General features: G+C 39.7%; 1 protein-coding gene across 1 annotated transcript in view; it reads left to right on the forward strand.

Annotated features, from left to right (window-relative positions):
- Positions 1–21,736, forward strand: part of RAMP1 (receptor activity modifying protein 1) — a 271,860-nt gene extending 250,124 nt beyond the window's left edge. Inside the window, exon 3 of the mRNA XM_033945648.1 lies at positions 20,868–21,736. Within this exon, the coding sequence (XP_033801539.1) occupies positions 20,868–21,123 (256 nt within the window). The 3' untranslated portion in view covers positions 21,124–21,736. The remainder of the gene's footprint in view (positions 1–20,867) is intronic.
- The last annotated feature ends 1,525 nt before the right edge of the window (positions 21,737–23,261 follow it).

Raw genomic sequence — 23,261 nt, forward strand, 5'->3', positions numbered from 1 at the left:
GGGTTATTTCCCACAAGAAATCATAATAACTCCGATATTAAAGGACCCTAAAGGAGCAAAAGACCAACCATCCAATTACAGACCCATTGCCTCAATCCCATTGTATATCAAACTGATGGAAGGTCTCGTAGCAAAAAATTTAGCCTCTTACCTAGAGAATCACAACATACTCCACCCCACACAATTGGGATTCAGAGCCAAATACAGCACGGAGACACTACTAGGAACACTAATGGACACTGCAAAACAATACCTCTGTACAGGCAAGAAAATACTACTGATACAACTAGACCTTTCTGCAGCCTTCGACTTGGTAGACCACGACATGCTTCTACAAACTCTTGATTCAATAGGAATCTCAGGCAAAGTACTTGCATGGTTCAAAGGATTCCTACAATCAAGAACTTACAGAGTTAAAACAATGCAAGAAAAATCAGAACCATGGTCCAACCCCTGCGGAGTTCCCCAATGATCACCCCTATCACCTACATTATTCAATATATACATAGCTTCCCTCAACTACTACCTAGATAATCATGGCATAATTTCATACAGCTATGCAGATGACATCACTATTCTACCCTTCGACCAACAAGAACCCGTCATGACAAGCACAATACACAAAACTCTCGATTCAGTTGCAATTTGGATGACTGAGCACAAATTAAAACTTAACCCTGACAAAGCAAATTTCATCCTACTAGAAAACAACAAAACTCCAACATTAACTAATCTTGTAGTAAACTCGATCTCATACCCAATACAACCTACACTAAAATTGCTAGGAGTCACAATTGACAGAGGCTGCACCATGCAACCCCAAATTAACAAAATAATAAAGGCATCGTTCATGACCATGAGAAATCTAAGAAAAATCCGAACATTCTTCGAAAAGAAGCAATTTCTACTATTGGTACAATCTCTTATCCTTGGGATGATAGACTACTGCAACATACTATACCTACCTTGTCCTGCGACCATGATGAAGCAATTGCAGACAATTCAGAATACAGCTCTGAGACTTGTCTATTTCCTAAAAAAATATGACCATATCACAGAGGCATACCATTACTCGCACTGGCTTCCAATAGAAGCGAGAGTGCACTTCAAATTCTACTGCTTACTTTACAAAGCTCTCAACGGAGAAAGCCCAAACTACTGGAATAACTGACTAGATCAATCCTCCTCAACCAGACACAGAAGATCCCACTCACTATTCACTCACCCATCATCCAAAGATGTCAAACGAAAAAAACTTTATGATAACCTAATAGCCTCCAAAGCAGCTAAACTGGACAGACAAATCACCACTCTGTTATCTTCGACTACAGACTACAAAACCTTCAGGAGAGATATTAAAACCATACTCTTCAAAAAACACATAAAACCTATCCAGCACAACCAATCCCAACCCAATATCCAACACTCTATTTACCCTTAGATCTCTCTAATACTTTTCTATCTACCAAACGTTATCTAAAACCCATAATTTTACCCTATTCTTATCTCCTAAAGACCTCCACTTCCCTTTGGTAACTCTTTACCCAACATATATTACCTTAAAAATTCTATGTCATCGCTTATTCTTTTCCTTCAAATTTTGAATGTAATTTTGTTTTAGTTTGGATGTAATCCGCCTTGAACCGCAAGGTAATGGCAAAATAGAAATCACTAATGTAATGTAATATTTTAAATCTCAATAGCCAAGCTTCATAATAATTAGTTGGCCTTAATTCGCTATAAATACACTTTTAGAGACCTTGCTTTTACTGTTCCTTGATACATATATATTCCTAAGGGAAATATCTTTGCTTCTTGGGGTCCTGTAAACTCAATTCATATTATGTGGCTTGTTTTGCACTCTTCTCTCTTTAACCATATAACATGTTTGTTTTAAAGTAGTTATATTTGTTTTGATGAAAGTTCCCTCGGTAATCCTCCTTCTTAAAAGAATTGTGGTTAAAGGTTTTTATTAAATTCATGTACAGTATGATTCACAACTGGAAGATCTAGGCTTTCATCATGCAAACAGCAGCCAAAAAGAATTTTCTGAATATCTTCTGATGATGTTTGGTGTGTTTTGAAAATTACAAAACATTTGCCTATAAGCTACATTATAGGGTTTAGCTCTGACTCTGTTGCCATCCACAAATGCCATTTTACTTTAATAAAAACATATCTATCCTCTTTAATAAAATCCTAAGCGTACATGCTTACTTAGGAGGTTGTGATCCCTGCCGCCGTGATGTGTGCCTTTGTGCCAAATTCGTTTGGAGGCATGTGGGGTGGCTTGGGGCTTATGACAACTTGTGGCTCGTGCAGCAATTTGAGCTGCAGTGGCAGCTTGACTCCTGTGCTGTCGCTGCTGGGACGCCTCATCTCACCCCTGGACAGGCAAACGCAGCAGCCACTGGGAATTTGCTAGACCGGCCCACTTCGATAATGCGAGGTGGACTGGCCTGGCAAAAGCCCCGAGGCTGCTCGGGCTAGCATATGCTGGACAGGGGTAGCAGGGAAAGGAGAAGGCCTACTGCTGGACAGGGGGATTAGGTAAAAGGTGCTGCTGGACAGGGGGGGAGGTAAAATGAAGGGAGAAGGGGTGCTGCTGGACAGGGGGGAGGTAAAAGGAAGGGAGATGGCCTACTACTGGATAGGGGGAGCAGGGAAGAGGTGCTGCTGGACAGGGGGAGGTAAAACAAAGGGAGAAGAGCTGCTGCTGGACAGGGGGAGTGGGGAAGGGGTTCTATAGGACACGAGGGAAGTAAAAGGAAGGGAGTAGGGCTACTGCTGGACAGGGGGAGAAGGCATGGGGTGGTTGTGAACAACAGAGGAAAGAGAGAGACAGAAAGCAGCCAAGAAGAGAGAAAGAAAGACAGACACACATCTATTCTAGCACCCGTAAATGTAATGGGCTTAAAGACTAGTATTTATATATTTATTTTAAAAAATGATAAACTGCTTAACTCTAAATATCTATCTATCTATCCACATATACAACATAGGTTGCATTTGCTTTCCAAAGCCTTTCCAAAGCCTAAATTTACTCTTGGTCAAAGTGGTTTACCTAACAATCTCCAGGAGGTCTAATTTTCCTTCTTGTATACCTAGAAATAAAACAGTTGTCTGTTTATACGGATGAAAATAAATGGATAAAAATTTAAACTTTGTTGTTGGCATTTCTATTAGTCAAACAAAAATGACGGAACACCGATGATGTGTATAATGTGATTTAAATCAAGGGAAAAAAGACCTCAAAATACCCCAAGAGTGTGATCAATGAAGTCACAACTATTTCGGGGTTGGGTATCATCACAGGTCAAAAACCCTTGAATGTAATATTTTTAATTAAATTTTTAGAATTTGCTTTCGTGATAAATATTTAAATAAATAAATAATATAATATATATCAATTTTCTGTCAATATTTTCTTCTTATGGATGAGCATTGAATGACCAGCAACTAATAATTCAGTTCCATGTAATTTTTGTCATACTTGATTTAGAAAATACTTTTAAGCACTTATCTTAATAACCCGACGGAGGCCCAGTCCGTTTCACACCAATGGGCTTCTTCAAGGGTAATAAAAAGGCTTATTGACTTGCCAGTTGAACTTCAATATTGCTCATTGATCTTAAACAAAAGAAGAAATGAAAAATACATTATATACCATATTCTACTGAATAAATCATTGGATAAATATTCAAAGAAAAGCTGCATAAAGCACCAACCGTTCAATTATTGAAACAGTAAAATGGTTTTAAACCACATGAAACATATTTTGTATATCTTCTTCTTACAAAAATCGTATTTAACATTGAAATTGTGTCACCATAGATATAAATACATTTACGTTAGTTAAAAAACTCATAAATTGAGCATATTTGAAATGTTATGGCTGTAACCACAAGACCAACATCTTTTTATTAGCAACGTTAAGTTACCATGCCTCCCATACATGTGTTTATACTAGAGGTTACTTACAGCATTGAATATTTATTAAAGGAACAACTAACCTGAAACATAGTAACTTAATAAATGAGTTTACAATACTTGCTGCTGGTAAAGCTGTTGCTCGATCTAAACACCAAAATATGTTGAATAAAATGGCGCTCGTGTTTAAACCAGACGCTGAAAATTTACAACCAATCAGTGTGTTGGTGACGTCAATGTGAGTGACGTGTTCTTATACACTGCTATTTTAAAATAGTTCTTTAAATGTGCTTATAATAAAGCTCAACTTATGCAAAATGACATCGATATTGAAAACTGAATATCAGAATCAACTTAATTAATAACGAAACTTCCTGTTGTAGAACACATATTAAATCTAACTGCAAAACATGTGAGTTAAAGTGGCGCTAGACTCAAACAGCACGCTCAAGATTTTACAATTGTTTAAACTAGATATTACAAGCAGCATTTGATATTTGCATAAACCATGACTGGCTTAAGTTCTGTTCATTTTAAATGTGGAAAATAAACTTACAATGATATTTGCCACTGATAAAGTCGTTGCTTGATCAAAACATCAGAAAATTTTGGTTGAAAATGGCGCTCGTATTTAAACAGACGCTAAAGATTTAACAGCCAATCGGCATGGTGCATGAGTGACGTGTATTCAAACTCTATGGTTCAAAATTATTGTTAGAGTGTACTTATGTATTAGAGTTCCACTAATGCAACTAACTAAATAAGAAAACATCAAAATCTGTTCTTAACATTCCTGTAAAAGAATAATGATGGTGATCTTAAGTTGACTAGAAGAAAACCTGCCAATCTAACTGATTAGTGAGTCCATGGGGTTCTAGTGAATGAAGTCTCGAGATCCAAAGTTGTTCTTTTCTCAAAAGCAGCTTGTTACGATCACCCCCTCTGCTTGATTTGATGACTTGATCGATGACTCAACATCTCAAATGCTGAAATTTATGTTGTAATTCATTGCAGTGAGCTACCAAAGGCGCTTCCATTTTTATTCTTTTAAGGTTGGAACGATGTTCATTTAATCTGATTTTTAAACTTCTGATGGTTTTGCCAACGTAAATCTTGTCACATGGGCACAATATGAGATAAACAACAAATGTGCTGTTACAGTTGCTGAAAAAGTTGATTTTATATTGCTTAGAGACAAACAGATTTGTGAAATTATCCGATTGTATCATGATTTCACAGTTGGAACAATGTCCACATTTATAATGTCCTTTCAATATGGGAGACTTCCTTGTAAGGGATTTAAGTTCAGATGGACTTAAAAGTTCTTTAAGATTTTTTCCCCCGAGAATATGCATTTCTTAAATTGGTGTGTTTGAAAATATCCATTGTCTGCATGATTTTCCAGTGTTTCTTGATTACATATGAAATTCTTGGACTTGCATTGTTGTATTGAGAAACAAAAGTGCAAACATTGTCACTGTGGTGATTTCTGGAAACTGAATTCAAAAGAAGTTCTCTGTTATTAAATTTTGTCCTTTTATACGCTAAATTTATATTCCTTTTATTGTATCCTCTGTTGAAAAACTTTTCTTTTAACAGTTTAGATTGCTGTTTAAAATCATTCTCATTACTACATATGCGTTTGTACCTTAAAAATTGAGAATAAGGTAAACTTGTTTTACATCCCTGCGGATGACAACTAGTGGAATGTAATAAAGTATTACGATCTGTGCTTTTATGATGTACTTTAGTTATGAACCCATCTTTGTTTGCATAATTTCAACATCCAAAAAATTTATATTGTGGTAGGAATATGTATGTGTAAATTTGATATTGTCATTGCATGTGTTTAACCATTTGAAAAAAAGTTTAAATTCCTCAACAGTGCCGGACCATAAAAGAAAAATATCATCAATGAATCTGTGCCAGGATTTAATTCTACTGCTGAATGGAGATGGTACTATCCATTCATTTTCAAATCGATTCATGAAGATACAGGCAATGGATGGAGTGAAGGTAGCACCCATAGCGACTCCAGATAACTGGATGTATAGTTTGTCCAAAAATAAAAAATAATTTTCTTGCATAGCTATTCTCGTGAGTTGTATTAAGAAGTCAGTCGGAATACATCGAATTGCTTCAATGGCTTCTGTTTGAGGAATAGATGTATACAAAGAACTGATGTCTAAAGGAACCATCAAAAATGGTGTACAATCGATCATTTGTTCAGACAATGTGTTTAAGATGTTCAAAAAATGTGTGGTGTCTTTGATATAAGAGAAATGACTTTCAACATGAACTCGTAAAAATTTGTCCACGTATGATGACAATGCTTCTAATAAGGATCCCTTTGCAGAAATTATTGGCCTACCCGGTGGTTTTTTAATGTTCTTGTGGATTTTCGGTAACAAATATAGTACCGGAATAGTTGGATTAACCACATTTAAATATTGATGTTCATATTTTGTTAAGAAACCCTTAGATAATGCAGTTTTAGTAATCTTAGAAATAACAGTTTTTAAGCTATGCGTTGGATCAAGATGTATTTCCTTGTATATAGATGAATTACAAAGTTGAGAAAGTGCTTCATCAATGTAGTCAGATCTATTCATTACGACTACAGCACCCCCTTTATCCGCATTTTTAATTATTAACTGGTCATTTTTACGGAGATTTTGTAAAGCATTACGTTCAGTCTTAGTTAAATTATTATTTCTGAAGGTAAACTTCATCTGATCTACATCATTCAGAACTAACTGTTTGAAAACTTAAAGTTGAATCAATAGGTCCAGATGGAATCCAATGAGATTTATTGTACACAACTGAGCGATCAAAAGATTCCTTATCTTTGAAAAAAATTTTTAATTGTAATGAGCGTATGAATTTCTCAAAATCTATTCGAAATTGGAAGGCATTATAATGGTTTGATGGCACAAAAGATAGACCCAAAGATAAAACATATTCTTCTACAGAGTTAAGTGTATACGAGGATAAATTAACTACGGTTGATATTGATTCCTGGGTTGATGTCCTCTCCGGTTGTTTTTGCTGCCTCTTTGTCTTCGATAATTTTGTCTTCTTGTGGCTAAAAAATCTGCCGAAGAGTCACTATTAACTGATGAACTTTGTGAAGATGGAATGCCTGGACGAGTAGAGACGATGTTAATGTCATTTTTTCTATACATCCAGGGATAAACACGACCAGTTTCATAATCTTTCTGATCTCTAGCTAATTTTCTCATTTTTTGTTTTCTTACAGATTCTTTGTTTGTCAACTTGATTAGAAATATCTTTAAATTTAATATCAAATTCTTGTTCCCCTAATTTGGATTTTAAACCAACAAGATCTGTATCAAGTGAGGCTTTTTGTGTGTTGATCACCCTCTTACTATGCACTATCACTAGTAACATAATGTCTAATTCCAACAATCTTAATAACGAATAAGAAAATGGAAAACAAGATATAGTGTCCAAATGATTATATATAGTCAAACAAAAATGATGGAACACCGATGTTGTGTATAATGTGATTTAAATCAAGGGAAAAAAGACCTCAAAATACCCCAAGAGTGTGATCAATGAAGTCACAACTATTTTGGGGTCGGGTATCATCACAGGTCAAAAACTCTTGAATGTAATATTTTTAATAAAATTTTTAGAATTTGCTTTCGTGATAAATATTTAAATAAATAATATAATATATATCAATTTTCTGTCAATATTTTCTTCTTTATGGATGAGCATTGAATGACCAGAAACTAATAATTCAGTTCCATGTAATTTTTGTCATACTTGATTTAGAAAATACTTTTAAGCACTTATCTTAATAACCCGACGGAGGCCCAGTCCGTTTCGCACCAATGGGCTTCTTCAAGGGTTTAAAACCATTTTACTGTTTCAATAATTGAATGGTTGATGCTTTATGCAGCTTTTCTTTGAATATTTATCCAATGATTTATTCAGTAGAATATGGTATATAATGTATTTTTCATTTCTTCTTTTGTTTAAGATCAATGAGCAATATTAAAGTTCAACTGGCAAGTCAATAAGCCTTTTTATTACCCTTGAAGAAGCCCATTGGTGTGAAACGGACTGGGCCTCCGTCGGGTTATTAAGATAAGTGCTTAAAAGTATTTTCTAAATCAAGTATGACAAAAATTACATGGAACTGAATTATTAGTTTCTGGTCATTCAATGCTCATCCATAAAGAAGAAAATATTGACAGAAAATTGATATATATTATATTATTTATTTAAATATTTATCACGAAAGCAAATTCTAAAAATTTTATTAAAAATATTACATTCAAGAGTTTTTGACCTGTGATGATACCCGACCCCAAAATAGTTGTGACTTCATTGATCACACTCTTGGGGTATTTTGAGGTCTTTTTTCCCTTGATTTAAATCACATTATACACAACATCGGTGTTCCATCATTTTTGTTTGACTATATATAATCATTTGGACACTATATCTTGTTTTCCATTTTCTTATTCAGTTGATACTGTGGCATTTCTATTAAACATCAGCAGCAAGATTTAAATATATTCCTAGATATTCTACACTGGCAGTTATCCAGATAACTATTTGGACAACTTAGGATATCACCACTATCTTTTGTTTCATACCAGATCATTCAACACTATCTTTGGTGTGGCCTGTAATGATTTTCAGCAGTGTTATCTGGATAATGCCGCTGAAAATTGATGGATGACCTTGGTCAGCAGCATTGCTACCTGGATAAATATTTTAAAATATCTGGCTGAAAGAAAATAGCATAGTAGGATGCAACACAGACAACAAAGGAAACAACAAGTGCTATGATGTAAAGGACGCACATTCAAAAACATATCAAGGAAGAGTCATACCTACCTCTAATGAAAATCTCAATGCTACCTAGTATTCAGCCAGTGAAGGTCAATAAAGCATTAAACACAGATATTCAATGTTGGGCTGTTTATAGCAACCAGCATTGAATATCCAGGGGTTTTATTGTCTGCTAAACACTTAACCAGTTAAGCTGATATTCAGCAGTTGACCTGTTAAGCTATAGTGATTAAAGATAGGACTGCTATTTATTCAGTCCAATTTAACCACTAATCTTATCTGGGCTGGTGCTGAATATCTTCAACATAGCTGGTTTAGCAGTAGGTGCTAACCATGCAAGTTTCCAAATTTTATTAAATCTTGATATACAGCATTACATGAAAGCAACCATGTGGTTTACAATACAAAAATAGGTATGGGTCGATAATTAAAACATTCAATGGCGGGTAGTTTGGTGTGAGTTCTGGTTGGTGGAAGCTCACCAGTTTCCAGTCTTGGGGCACAACACCTTGAGAAAGGTGTTTGTAAATGGAGGAAGGGATTGGACCATGGGGTGCTGAAGTAAGTTTCATTGAGGAAACTATGGAGTGAAACTCAGAGATGGAAGGTAAGTTGAAATTTGAGGGTGTACTAATGGAGAGTGTGGTTGATGAATTGTGACTAAATGTTGATGATCCAGAAGAAGGTGAAGTAGGAAAACTGGTGGTGATCTGTGTTATTTTGTTGGTGAATGATGGTGCCAGTTTCTGAGTTGTAGTAAGGAAGGGTGTGTTTGTATTGGGGGTTAATAGATGTGAATGCTTATAGTATTGAGTAAAGTGCTAATGACTTTTTTGCCTGTGTAATTTGTCATGAATAAAATTGTTCTTTGGAGGACTGGGTGGCAGATTTATATTATTTGGCTTTAGTTTTGAAGAGGTTGAGTGCTGTGGGGGTTTTGTTGTGACACCTGTTTCACTCTAAGGAACGGAGTTGTTGCTTCAAAAGTCAGAGCCAAGGAGTACACTAGGGCTCCAACCTTTTAGGCAACTGAAGGGGTGGGGTAAAATTGTACTGAGAAGGGAGCAGAGGATTGTGTTCCATTGATATGTTTGTTGATCTGGGGTTAAGGAGGAAAAGGAGTCAAGATCCAGTGTGAAGTAAGATTTCATTGCATCTTGGGTGAACTTAGTGAGATCTCTAGAGAGATGAAGTATGACTGGTCAGTTGGACCTCTGTTGACCTTAGAGAGGTTGAATAAAATTAGGGAATAGTCAGTTCATGGAAGATTGATGGCAGATGTGATGGTGATTTTATTGAGCAAGATGGGCTAGCATTAGAATCATGTCTAGAGTATGCCTGAATGAGTGGGACATGAAAGAAGAGGGGGAAAGGTTAGTTCTGAGAGGAAGGTGAGAAAGTAGTTGGATGTGCACTGCGATACTCAGGAAAACAGAAGGGAGGTGGGACTGCAACCAATGAAGGTAACTCAAGAGAACAAGCGCACCCTAAGAACAAATAAAAAAGCCAAAAACAGAAAACTATTACTGTTGGGGGATTCCATCATCAGAGGCATTAACCTTGGAACACAGGGCGAGGAGACCAAAATAGTGAAATGTCTTCCAGGATCCTCAGCTACCAGGAGTTCCAGGTAAATACTGACTATAATTAAGGAAGAAACTAAGGATTTTAACACTGATGTTGTTTTCCATCTGGGAACAAATGACCTGGCCAACAACTCCACACTTGCAGCACAGAAAGCTTTTCGGGAGCTTGGTGAGGGCGTGAAACCTTTTGTAAAGACTTTAGCTTTTTCTGAAATACTGCCTGCATATGGAAAAGGAGAGCAAAGAGTGAAAAACACAGAGGACTTTAATAGATGGCTCAGATCCTGGTGTCATCAAGAAGGCTTCAGGTACATAGGAGGATGGGGAAATACATGGAAGGACAAGAAGCTATATTGCACTGATGGGCTACATATTACTACAGCAGGAAAAAGAAACCTTGCAGAGAAATTTAGACAATATTTTTCTAGGCATTTAAACTAGAAGGTGGGGGTGGTGTATGTACGAAGGACAATTATAGAGACCACCCCCGGCAAAAGAAAAGATGTGATAGTAGTAAAGGCTGCAACATAAGCAATATCAGCAACTCATTTCTTAGTATTGCAACGGAAAGTGAAACGACACAAAAATCCATACGAAAAAGGAGATTATCCCTGAAAAATAGCTGGAAAGCGATGACCACAAATGCTCGCAGTCTAAGCAACAAAGTTCATGATCTGCAAGCCCTGATATTAGAGGCAGATCTAGATATTGTTGCTATCACAGAGACATGGTTCAGTGAATCACATGGATGGGATGCAAACATACCGGGATATAATCTTTTTAGGAAGGACAGAGATGGTCATAAAGGTGGAGGAGTAGCTCTCTATGTAAAGATCAATATCCAAGCGACCGAAATGCAAGGGACCTGGGGAGAGGAAGAAGCGATATGGATTGCTCTGAAAAGAGAAGATGGAACTTCTATCTACGTGGGTGTAGTCTAAAGACCTCCGACTCAATCGCAGCAAATTGATAAGGATCTGATTGTGGATATCCAAAAGTTTGGAAGGAAAGAGGAGGTTCTGCTGTTGGGAGATTTCAACCTGCCTGATGCGGACTGGAATGTTCCATCTGCGGAATCGGAAAGAAGTAGGGAGATTGTGGATGCCTTTCAAGAGGCTCTGCTCAGACAAATGGTGACAGAACCCACAAGGGAAAAAGCGATATTGGATCTGGTCCTCACAAATGGAGAGAGTATCTCTAATGTTCGAGTGGGTGCTCACCTGGGTAGTAGCGATCATCAAATGGTTTGGTTTGATATAACGGCTAAAGTGGAGAGCGGCCGCACGATACTTAAAGTCCTAGATTTCAAACGTACGGACTTTAATGCAATGGGAAAGTACCTGAAGAAAGAGCTGTTAGGATGGGAGGACATAAGAGAAGTGGAAAGACAGTGGTCTAAGCTGAAAGGAGCGATAAAAATGGCTACGGACCTTTATGTGAAGAAAATCAATAAAAACAAGAGAAAAAGGAAGCCGATATGGTTCTCCAACCTAGTGGCTGAGAAAATAAAGGCGAAAGAGTTGGCGTTCATGAAATATTAAAAAACCCAAGAAGAGGAGAGCAGAAAGGACTACAGGGTGAAACTGAAAGAAGCCAAGAGAGAGATACGTTTGGCGAAGGCACAGGTGGAAGAACAAATGGCTAAAAATATAAAAAAGGGAGATAAAATTTTTTTCAGATATATTAGTGTAAGGAGGAAGTTAAAAAATGGAATTGCTAGGCTAAAAGATGCTGGGAACAAATATGTGGAGAGTGATGAGGAGAAAGCAAATGTGCTAAACAAATACTTCTGTTCTGTGTTCATAGAAGAAAATCCTGGAGAAGGACCGAGATTGTCTGGCAAAGTTACACGAGAAAATGAAGTAGATTCTGCGCCGTTCACAAAGGAGGGTGTTTATGAGCAACTTGAAAAACTGAAGGTGGACAAAGCGATGGGACCAGACAGGATCCATCCCAGGATACTAAGGGAGCTCAGAGAGGTTCTGGCGAGTCCTATTAAAGACTTGTTCAACAAATCTCTGGAGACGGGAGTGATTCCTGGGGATTGGAGGAGAGCGGATGTGGTCCCTATTCATAAAAGTGGTCACAGGGATGAAGCAGGAAACTACAGGCCGGTGAGCCTCACTTCAGTTGTTGGAAAAATAATGGAAGTGTTGCTGAAAGAAAGGATAGTGTATTTCCTTGAATCTAATGGGTTACAGGATCCGAGGCAACATGGCTTTACAAAAGGTAAATCGTGCCAAACAAACCTGATTGAATTTTTTGATTGGGTGACCAGAGAGCTGGATCGAGGACATATGCTAGATGTAATTTACTTGGATTTCAGCAAAGACTTTGATACAGTTCCTCATAGGAGGCTGTTGAACAAACTTGAAGGGCTGAAGTTAGGACCCAAAGTGGTGAACTGGGTCAGAAACTGGCTGTCGGACAGACGCCAGAGGGTGGTGGTTAATGGAAGTCGCTCGAAGGAAGGAAAGGTGACTAGTGGAGTCCCTCAGGGTTCGGTGCTGGGGCCAATCCTGTTCAATATGTATGTAAGTGACATTGCTGAAGGGTTAGAAGGAAAAGTGTGCCTTTTTGCAGATGATACCAAGATTTGTAACAGAGTAGATACCGAAGAGGGAGTGGAGAATATGAAAAAGTTAGAGGAATGGTCTAATGCCTGGCAACTAAAATTCAATGCAAAGTAATGCATTTGGGGATTAATAATAGGAAGGAACCGTATATGCTGGGAGGAGAGAAGCTGATATGCACGGACGGGGAGAGGGACCTTGGGGTGATAGTGTCCGAAGATCTAAAGGCGAAAAAACAGTGTGACAAGGCAGTGGCTGCTGCCAGAAGGATTCTGGGCTGTATAAAGAGAGGCGTAGTCAGTAGAAGGAAGAAGGTGTTGATGCCCCTGTACAGGTCATTGGTGAGGCCCCACTTGGAGTATTGTGTTCAGTTTTGGAGACCGTATCTGGCGAAAGACGTAAGAAGACTTGAGGCGGTCCAGAGGAGGGCGACGAAAATGATAGGAGGCTTGCGCCAGAAGACGTATGAGGAGAGACTGGAAGCCCTGAATATGTATACCCTAGAGGAAAGGAGAGACAGGGGAGATATGATTCAGACGTTCAAATACTTAAAGGGTATTAACGTAGAACAAAATCTTTTCCAGAGAAAGGAAAATGGTAAAACCAGAGGACATAATTTGAGGTTGAGGGGTGGTAGATTCAGGGGCAATGTTAGGAAATTCTACTTTACGGAGAGGGTGGTAGATGCCTGGAATGCGCTCCCGAGAGAAGTGGTGGAGAGTAAAACTGTGACTGAGTTCAAAGTAGCGTGGGATGAACACAGAAGATTTAGAATCAGAAAATAATATTAAATATTGAACTAGGCCAGTTACTGGGCAGACTTGCACGGTCTGTGTCTGTGTATGGCCGTTTGGTGGAGGATGGGCAGGGGAGGGCTTCAATGGCTGGGAGGGTGTAGATGGGCTGGAGTAAGTCTTAACAGAGATTTCGGCAGTTGGAACCCAAGCATAGTACCGGGTAAAGCTTTGGATTCTTGCCCAGAAATAGCTAAGAAGAAAAAAGAAGAAAAAAAAATTTAAATTGAATCAGGTTGGGCAGACTGGATGGACCATTCGGGTCTTTATCTGCCGTCATCTACTATGTTACTATGTTATGGATTATGAAAATGCTCAGTGATAAAAGATTGGAGATTAAATATGGATGAATTATTATGAGGTGGGGGAAGTAAAGGAGGAGGAGGTCAAAAGATGTTTGGCCTAAGAAATGGAAGAAGAAAGCTTAAGAATTGCCGCTGCTGGGTCACACCAGTGGTCCATCGTGCCCAGCAGTCCGCTCATGTGGCAGCCTTTAAAGACCAGTGTTCTAACTGAGACTATCCTTACCTGCGTACGTTCTGGTTCAGCAGGAACTTGTCTAACTTTGTCTTGAATCCCTGGAGGGTGTTTCCCCCTATAACAGCCTCGGAAGAGCAGTCCAGTTTTTTTACCACTCTGGGTGACGAACAACTTCCTTATGTTTGTACGGAATCTATCCCCTTTAACTTTAGAGAGTGCCCTCTCGTTCTCTCTACCTTGGATAGGGTGAACAACCTGTCTTTATCTACTAAGTCTATTCCCTTCATTATCTTGAATGTTTTGATCATGTCCCCTCTCGGCCTCTTCTTTTCAAGGGAGAAGAGGCCCAGTTTCTCTAATCTCTCACTGTATGGCAACTCCTCTAGCCACTTAACCATTTTAGTCGCTCTTCTCTGGACCCTTTCGAGTAATACCGTGTCCTTCTTCATGTACGGTGACCAGTGCTGGACGTAGTATTCCGGGTGAGAGCGTACCATGGTTCGGTATAGCGGCATGATAACCTTCTCCGATCTATTTGTGATCGCCTTCGTAATCATTCCCAGCATTCTGTTCGCCCTTTTCGCTGCTGCCGCGCATTGCTCGGATGGCTTCATTGATTTGTCGACCAGTACTCCCAAGTCTCTTTCCTGGGGGGTCTCTCCAAGTACTGCATTGGACAGATGTTATGGTAAGATTTTTCTTACCATAACATAACATAACTTTATTTTTCTATACCGCCTTAATCAGAAGAATTCTAGGCAGTTTCCACAAGAGAAAAAACTAGCCAATCAGTGAAATACAAAATAGTAAAAAATGAATGCAACCTAGTATGTTAAAAAAAACATTAAAAATTTAAAATTAATGGAATAAAATTAATTATGTTAAAAATGAAAGCACAGATTAAGAGATAAATTTGTCAAATAATATTGTCTTGATTTCTTTTCTAAAAGCGCCATAGGATAGCATGGCTCCGCTGATATAATTACAAAGCCAGGACTGTTGTTTGCTTGCTTGAAAACAAGCATCTTGTCTAAATAAGACCTGAGTTTGCAGCCTAAAATCTTCGGGTAAGCAAATGAGTTGAAATTCCTGGTTATCCTCATAGGATTATATAGCACGAAATGAGATACCAACATGCATCACCTTACACTTATCCACATTATACCTCATTTGCCATGTTGCAGCCCATTTATCGAGCGTGTTTATGTCATGTTGCAGGTCTTCGCAATCCTCCTACGTCTTCACTACTCTGAATAACTTCGTATCGTATGCAAATTTAATCACCTCACTCATCGTACCAATTTCCAGGTTGTTTATAAATATGTTGAAGAGCACGGGTCCAAGCACCGAACCCTGCGGCACTCCACTTGTCACGCTTTTCCAGTATTCTCCATTTACTCCCACTCTCTGTTTCCTATCTGCCAGTCGGTTTTTAATCCATGTGAGTATTTCACCCTCGATTCCATGGCTCGCAAGTTTCGAAGTAGTCGTTCATGCGGAACCTTGTCGAACGCCTTCAGAAAATCCAGATATACAATGTCAACTGGGTCACCCTTGTCTATCTGCCTGTTTACTCCCTCGAAGAAGTGCAGCAAGTTCGTCAAGCAAGATCTTCCTTTGCTGAAGCCGTGCTGGCTGGTCCTCATCAGATCGTGTCTGTCAAGGTGATCAATGATGCAGTCCTTTATCAGTGCCTCTACCATCTTTCCTGGTACTGAGGTCAGACTCACCGGTCTGTAGTTTCCCGGATCTCCCCTCAAACCTTTCTTGAAGATTGTTGTAACATTTGCCACTTTCCAGTCTTCCGGAATCCTTCCCGATTTGATCAACAGATTGGCTATTAGTTGAAGCAGTTCAGCTATAGCCCCTTTCAGTTCCTTGATTACCCTCGGATGGATGCCATCCGGTCCCAGGGATTTATTGTTTTTAAGCCTATCAATCTGCCTGCATACCTCTTCTAGACTGACTGTCAACCCTGTCAGTTTCCTGTCTTTATTTCCTGTGTATAGCCTGTCGGCTTCTGGTATGTTGTGTATGTCCTCTTCTGTAAATACAGACGCAAAAAATGTGTTCAGTTTAGCACTCCCTTTATTCCATGGTCATTCAACGGCCCCACTGCTTCTTTCGTTGGTTGTTTCCCCTTAATATATCGAAAGAACGGCTTGAACTCTTTTGTTTCCTTGGCTATTTTTTCCTCATAGTCTCTTTTGGTCCCTCTTACTGCCTTATGATGTTATTTGTGCTTTTTCCAGGTTTCGTCCATTTTTGACCTTTTCCATTCCTTAAACGAAGTCTTCTTGTCTCTGATCGCTTCCTTCACTGCTATAGTGAGCCACGCTGATTCCTATTCTTTTACCTCTTGGATCCCTTGTTGATACACGGTATATATAGATTTTGCGCCTTGGTGACTGTGTCCTTAAAAAGGGATCATGCTTGCTCTACCGTTTTTACAGTGCTTATCCTCTTCTTAATCTTCTTCCCCACCATGTGTCTCATCCCTTCGTAATTCCCTTTTCAGAAGTTCAGTGCCATGGCTGTCATTCTGGATCGATGTTTTGCCCCTGTGTCCAGGTTGAAGTGGATCATATTGTGATCACTGCTTCCCAGCGTCCCTTCTACTTCTACACCTTGCATCGGTCCTTGTAGTCCATTTAGAATTAAGTTCAGATTTACATTTCCTCTCGTATTTTCCTTGACAAGTTGTTCCATGAAGCAATCGCCTACAGCATCCAGGAATTTGGTCTCCCTACAGCAGCTGGAGGTGCCTAGGTTCCAGTCTATCCCCGGATAATTGAAGTCACCTATGATAACTGCATTGCCTCCCTTGCAGTTGCGTTTAATTTCATCTGTCATTTCTCCATCAATTTCTTCGGACTGCCCTGGGGCTCTGTAGTAGATATCGATCTTCGTTTCCATTCCATTTGTTTCCGGAATTTTGACCCATAGAAACTCTACCTTATTTTTCGTTTCCGGTGTGTTCTCTCTGGTAGTCTCAATTCCCTCTTTGACATATAGAGCAATACCCCCACCTTTTTGACCCACTCTATCTCTGTGGTATAGCTTGTATCCTGTTAGCACAGTGTCCCAGATGTTTTCCTCATTCCACCATGTTTCCGTGATGCTGATGATGTTGAGGTTATCTTTTTGTGCCATAGCTTCCAATTCCCCCATCTTATTCCTTAGGCTACTTGCGTTCATGTACATACACTTGAATTTGCGGCCTGTTACTTTCTTGCATTTCCTTCCCTCTTGTGTCTCTTTCGATCTTTCAAGATTTCTGTCTTGCCTATGATCTGATGAGTCTTCCCCACTATCTTCATGCACAGTATCCTCAGGGTATACCGCTTCCCGAACCATCGACTCTTGGTTGACTATCAGCTTTCCTCTTCTTCCTAGTTTAAAAACTTCTCAATTTCTTTCTTGATGTTGCTTGCAAGCAGCCTCGTTCTGTCGCCGCTGAGGATGAGTCCATCCTTCCTGAATAGCTTTCTCTTCCCCCAGAACGTAGCCCAGTTGCACACGAATTGGAATCCTTCTTCCTCAGACCAGTGCTGCATTCACGCGTTGACCGCTTGCAGCTCTCTCTGCCTTTTCTCGTCGGCGTTCTGGTCTTCTGCTTCCCTCCTAGCATCCGGAACTGGTCCTTCAGTCCTTCACTGCTGTAGTTTCTGTTGCTCACGTTGTTTGTCCCCACATGGATCACCACCGCCGTATCTTCCTCTTCCACACTGTCAACGATCCTGTCGATACAGCTCACTATATCTTCTACCTTGGCCGATCCTGTCTTGCTCCCGCTATGTCTGATGATGGAGTTCCCCAAGACGATTACTGTCCTCTCTATCTTCTCTTGCCTCTCTAGCCGCAGGTCCGTGTCCCTGATGTATGGCCATCTCTCCAGCCGTAGGTTTGTGTCCTCCGTGCACTTTCATCTTCCCTCATCCTGGCGTTGGCTTGCACAGGACTCATCTTCCATGTGGCTGTCCTCCAGGTGGTCCTCGCTCACTGTGGGTGTATCTTGGTAGCTCCACTGTTGTTGGTGATTTTCCATGGCCTCCCTGTATGCCTGTTCAATGAACTTCTCTAACTCCCTGACTTCTTCCTCAATGGTTTCCTCTATCATGAAGTTTTTTGCCTCTCTGTCCTCCTCTTCCACTGCTCGAAGTTCTTCTAGTTCCAGTATTCTGCCCTCCAGGAGTCTGACTTGCTTCTTCAGGCCCTCCACTTCCTTGAATCGAGTGCATACATAAGACCGCCTCCCAGAGGGGAGGTAATCATACATATGGCAAATGGTGCAGAAAACTGGGTAGCTCAACATCCTGCTTCTGTCTGCTGCATCCTTTGCTGTCCACTTGCCGGTCTGTTGTCTGAAATGGCTTCTCCTTGTGTAGCAATCCATGTAGCGTCCTTGGTGTTACTCTGAAGTCCTTTTCTTGATTTTAAACCTGCTACTCCTGTTGCTTGTATGTGTCCTCTGTGTCTGCTGTGATTGCCCTCTGCTTCTACTGTGTTTGTTTATATTCTGCTTGCCTGTATGGGTGTCCTTCCTTAGTGTTTCTTCTTTTGCTCGTCCCTTCTTAAGGCCCTTCGGATAGGCGCTCTCGCTAAGGCGAGCGCCTTTAATGCTTGTCTTCGAGTTGCGCCAAAAGGCTGAGCGCCGTTGGCTCTTCCCCTTTTAAGGAGGAGCTCCAGTGGATGATGTCGGGGTGGGCGGAGCTATCTCTCACCAATGCCCCTTGCTCTCTCCTGCCTTCTGTTGCTCCTTCTTCCCCTCTCCTGTTCTCTGCTCTGATTTTCTCTCCTTCTCTTTTTCTGCCTCCTGCGTGACAGAAGGGGTGTCAATGTGTGGATGGTGAGAGTAAATTATTGTGACTCCACCACCACAGCAGTTTTCCTGAGAAATGTGCTGGGAGCAATAACCAGATGGACATACTTAAGTCAAATAGGCCTGATCTCCATTAGATAACCAACTTTCAGTGAGACAGAGTAGATATTCAGCGAGAGATAACCAGTTATCTCCTGCTGAATATTCACAATTAGCCACAAAAACGCTATTTAATTGGCCAGTGGCCACTTCTGACTGTTTAAATAGTGCTGAATATTGGGGAGAATGGTCTCTATGGTGTTCATTTTCAAAGCTCATGGGTGTCAAGAAAGGTCCAGATAGGCCATATTCATCATAATCAAACACACACTTGGAAAATGTCCAAGTGGGCGAACCACACAGAAAAAGATGTATGGAGAAGAGTTTAAGGACCATGTTGGGGGCATGTCATCGGAGATGTTAAGTAATGGATGTTTTTTAGTGATAACGGATAGCAGGGTGACATCCTGGAGTGGAAATGAAAATGTCCCCATTTAGACCTGCTATAAATGTGAACAAGTGAAGCCACAACTTGTCTTTGGACCCATTTATGCTTTTTGCGAGTTGGAGAGTTGAGAGGTGGATTTGGTCATAGTGTGAATGGAAAGTAGAGGGTGGTTTGTTTGTTGTCTTTGGATGTCCGAGTTTGAAACCTTTGTCCCCCATTTCCTGCCTTGTCTGTCATTTCTCACCTCCTAAACCTCTTCACCAAACCTGCTAGCCCCTACTCACACCCATTCCTTGCTATCAGGCCTATTTCCCACTTTGTTTTCTCCCTTGCCCAAACACCTAAACCTCATTTTCTACCCCTTCTGTTCTTTCTCTTTGTGCCTCTGTGCTCTGTCTCTGTTTGTCCACTCCCAATGTGCTGTCTACTGGTGCTGGATGATGTTGAGCTCTGCAATAGTGTATAGTGGGGTTAGTATGTTTAGATTATAAGCTCTTTCGAGCAGGGACTGATTTTTTCTTTGTGACTCTGTGCAGCGCTGTGTGCGTCTGGTAGTAGTAGCATGTTGTACCTGTGGTGGTGGGGCATCTGCACAAGAAGCACGGATCTGCTGAATGTTCTTGCACTTGAGACTCTGATGGATGTGGCTGAGAGCCTGGAGAGGGGACATGTCATAGGCAGGAAATGGGCATAGAAGCATTATCCAGCTAATGCGTTCACTTTAGTGTGCACTAATGATAAGGCTGACTTAACATAGTGTTCCTGCATTCATTTTTTTTGAAAATTCCATGTGCTAATGGAAAAATTATCATGGACCCCCCCCCCCCATTTTAATAAAGCCCTAAATCTGAGCTTAGCATATAGGAAAGTCCTACATTAAACCCAGATTTTAATGCATTTTAGTAAAAGAGCCCCATAATAGGCTATTTGATAAGTGAGAATGCTGATACTGCTGAAGTAATTCTGTAAACAAAGTGCTAATATTTATGTGCTGATTATATATGTAAATGACTGGAGTAAATGCCAAAATTCTGCCAAAGTAGTTTTCTATAAATATGCTCATATCTTACATGGCACCTATTTTACAGGTGGGTATACGCAAGAGGAGGAGTTTGGGTAGGGGCACAAAATTATGTGATTAAGTGCGAGTCCCACCCATTTTCTACCCAGACTCATGTGTATCTCTGGCATTTATGTGTGAGCACTTACACTAGCTCTATGGCTAGCATAAGTGCTTAATCTTATCAGTGTATATTTTACCTGTTATATTAGTATTCTCTAAAGAAAAGTAGGCACTTACTTTCCTTTATAGAATAAATGCCATGTGTCTATTTATTCTAAAATTCTTGTTTTGTTTATTTGCAGCTCATATGGTGAACTAACCAACTGCACCTTACTGATTGCTAAGAAATTGGATTGTTATTGGCCAAGCCAGGTGGTGGATGAATTTTTTGTAGCTATTCATAAGCATTACTTTATGAACTGTTCCCTTGCTGGGCGTTCTCTTAGGGATCCTCCATATGACATTCTGTGCCCCTTCATTGTGATCCCTATCTTGGTAACCTTTTTTGTGACAGCCATGGTGGTATGGCGAAGCAAACAGAATGAAGGGATTATATAAATGCCAACAAATTTAGGTTGAATAGAGTGTAATTATCCAGATCTTCATTGAAAAACTCAGTGCTAGAAGAACCAGCCAGCTCCGAAAAGCACCGTATTTGCTATACTCCATGATTTTAAAAAATTCTGGTTACAGATTAATGGATAATTTCAAATGCAAATAATACAGACACCTGGAAGCAGAAACAGGTTGAAGACAAGACAAGTTTTCTTGCTGCAAAAGCAATGGATTTCTCTTGTTTGCACAATGAAATATTGAAAAATGGCATACATTCACAATCTACACATTTATGGTTTAATTTTATATAATATACCACCCTTTCATAGGAAATAACAGAGCACTTAATTAACATTTCATCAGTTTATATCTGTATGTGATAGAATCTTGAAAATCATTTATTGTGTATTTCTTTGCAATCTGTTATATTATGAGAAGACCTGGAAGAAAATTTTGATTTAAGAGCAATAAATTGAAAGTAACTCATTACTGCATTAATGTTAAGTGCGTTATTAACTGGATATTGTAACATAGTAAATGACGACAATAAAAGACCTGAACGGGCCATCCAGTCTGCCCATTAGTTATACCCATTAAAAATATATGATTAATTTAACTTGTCTCTTCTTTGATATTTCTGGGTCATTAGCGTAAAGCCCACCTGGTATTATCCTAGGTTCCAAATGCTGGAGTTCCCGTCCAAGCTCACTCCAGCCTATCTAACCATCGTGTTTGCAGGATATCTACCATAAAGTCTGGCCAGTAACATCCTCATGTTCCAAGTTAATGGAGTTCCCATTGATGCCCTCCCCAGCCAAATCCTACACCAAATCATCACATATGTGACCCAGACCATGCAAGTCTGTCCAGTACTGGCCTTAGCTCTTTAATTTACATTCCTCATTTTCTAATTAGAGATCCTCTATGTTTATCCCACACTTTTTTGAATTCCATCACCGTTTTCCTCTCCACCACTTCCCTTGGGAGGGAATTCCAGGCATCTATCACCCTCTCTATGAAAAAGAATTTCCTAACATTGCTCCTGAGTCTTCCTCCCTGCAACTTCAAATTTTCTCTTCTCTGGAAAAGATTTGGTTCTATATTAATACCTTTCAAGTATTTAAACATCTATATCATATCTCCCCTGTCCCTCCTCTCCTCCAGAGTATACATACTTTAGGTCTTCCAGTCTCTTCTCATACTTCTTTTGGTTCAAACCCCTTACCATTTTCGTTGCCTTCCTTTGGACTGCTTCAAGTCTTTTTATATCCTTCACCAGATACGGTCTCCAAAACTGAACACAATACTCCAAGTGCGGCCTCTCCAATGACCTATACAGGGACATCAACACCTCCCTTTATCTGCTGGTTATTCTTCTTTCTATACAGCCTAGCATCCTTCTAGCTACAGCCACTGTCTTATCACACTGTTTAGATGCCTTTAGATCCTCAGACACAATCACCCCAAGGTCCTTCTCTCCAGAATTTATGGTTTCCTCGGATTTCTAGCCCCCAAATGCATCACTCTGCACTTCGCATTGAATTTTAGTTACCAGACATTAGACTATTCTTCTAACTTTTGCAGATCCTTTTTCATGTTTTCTACTCCCTCTGGGGTGTTCACTCTGTTACAAAATTTGATATCATCCTAAAAAAGGCTAACCTTACCATCTAACATAAGAACATAAGAATTGCCGCTGCTGGGTCAGACTAGTGGTCCATCATGCCCAGCAGTCCACTCATGCAGCAGCCCCTAGGTCAAAGACCAGTGCTCTAAATGAGTCCAGCCTCATCTGCGTATGTTCCAGTTCAGCATAAACTTATCTAACTTTGTCTTGAATTCCTGGAGGGTGTTTTCCCCTACAACAGACTCCGGAAAAGCATTCCAGTTTTCCACTACTCTCTGGGTGAAGAAGAACTTCCTTATGTTTGTATGAAATCTATCCCTTTTTTTTATTTATTAATTTTCAAAAATACAAATCAAGATATACTTGTACAGAAAGCTTTTAAGTCAAGAAATCCAGTAATAAAATAAATTCAAAGATATTAATCTATCCCTTTTAACTTTAGAGAGTGCCTTCTCATTCTCCCTACCTTGGAGAGGGTGAACAATTGTCTTTATCTACTAAGTCTGTTCCCTTC

Source organism: Geotrypetes seraphini, chromosome 5 (genome assembly GCF_902459505.1).
Source record: "Geotrypetes seraphini chromosome 5, aGeoSer1.1, whole genome shotgun sequence".
Classification (NCBI taxonomy): domain Eukaryota; kingdom Metazoa; phylum Chordata; class Amphibia; order Gymnophiona; family Dermophiidae; genus Geotrypetes; species Geotrypetes seraphini.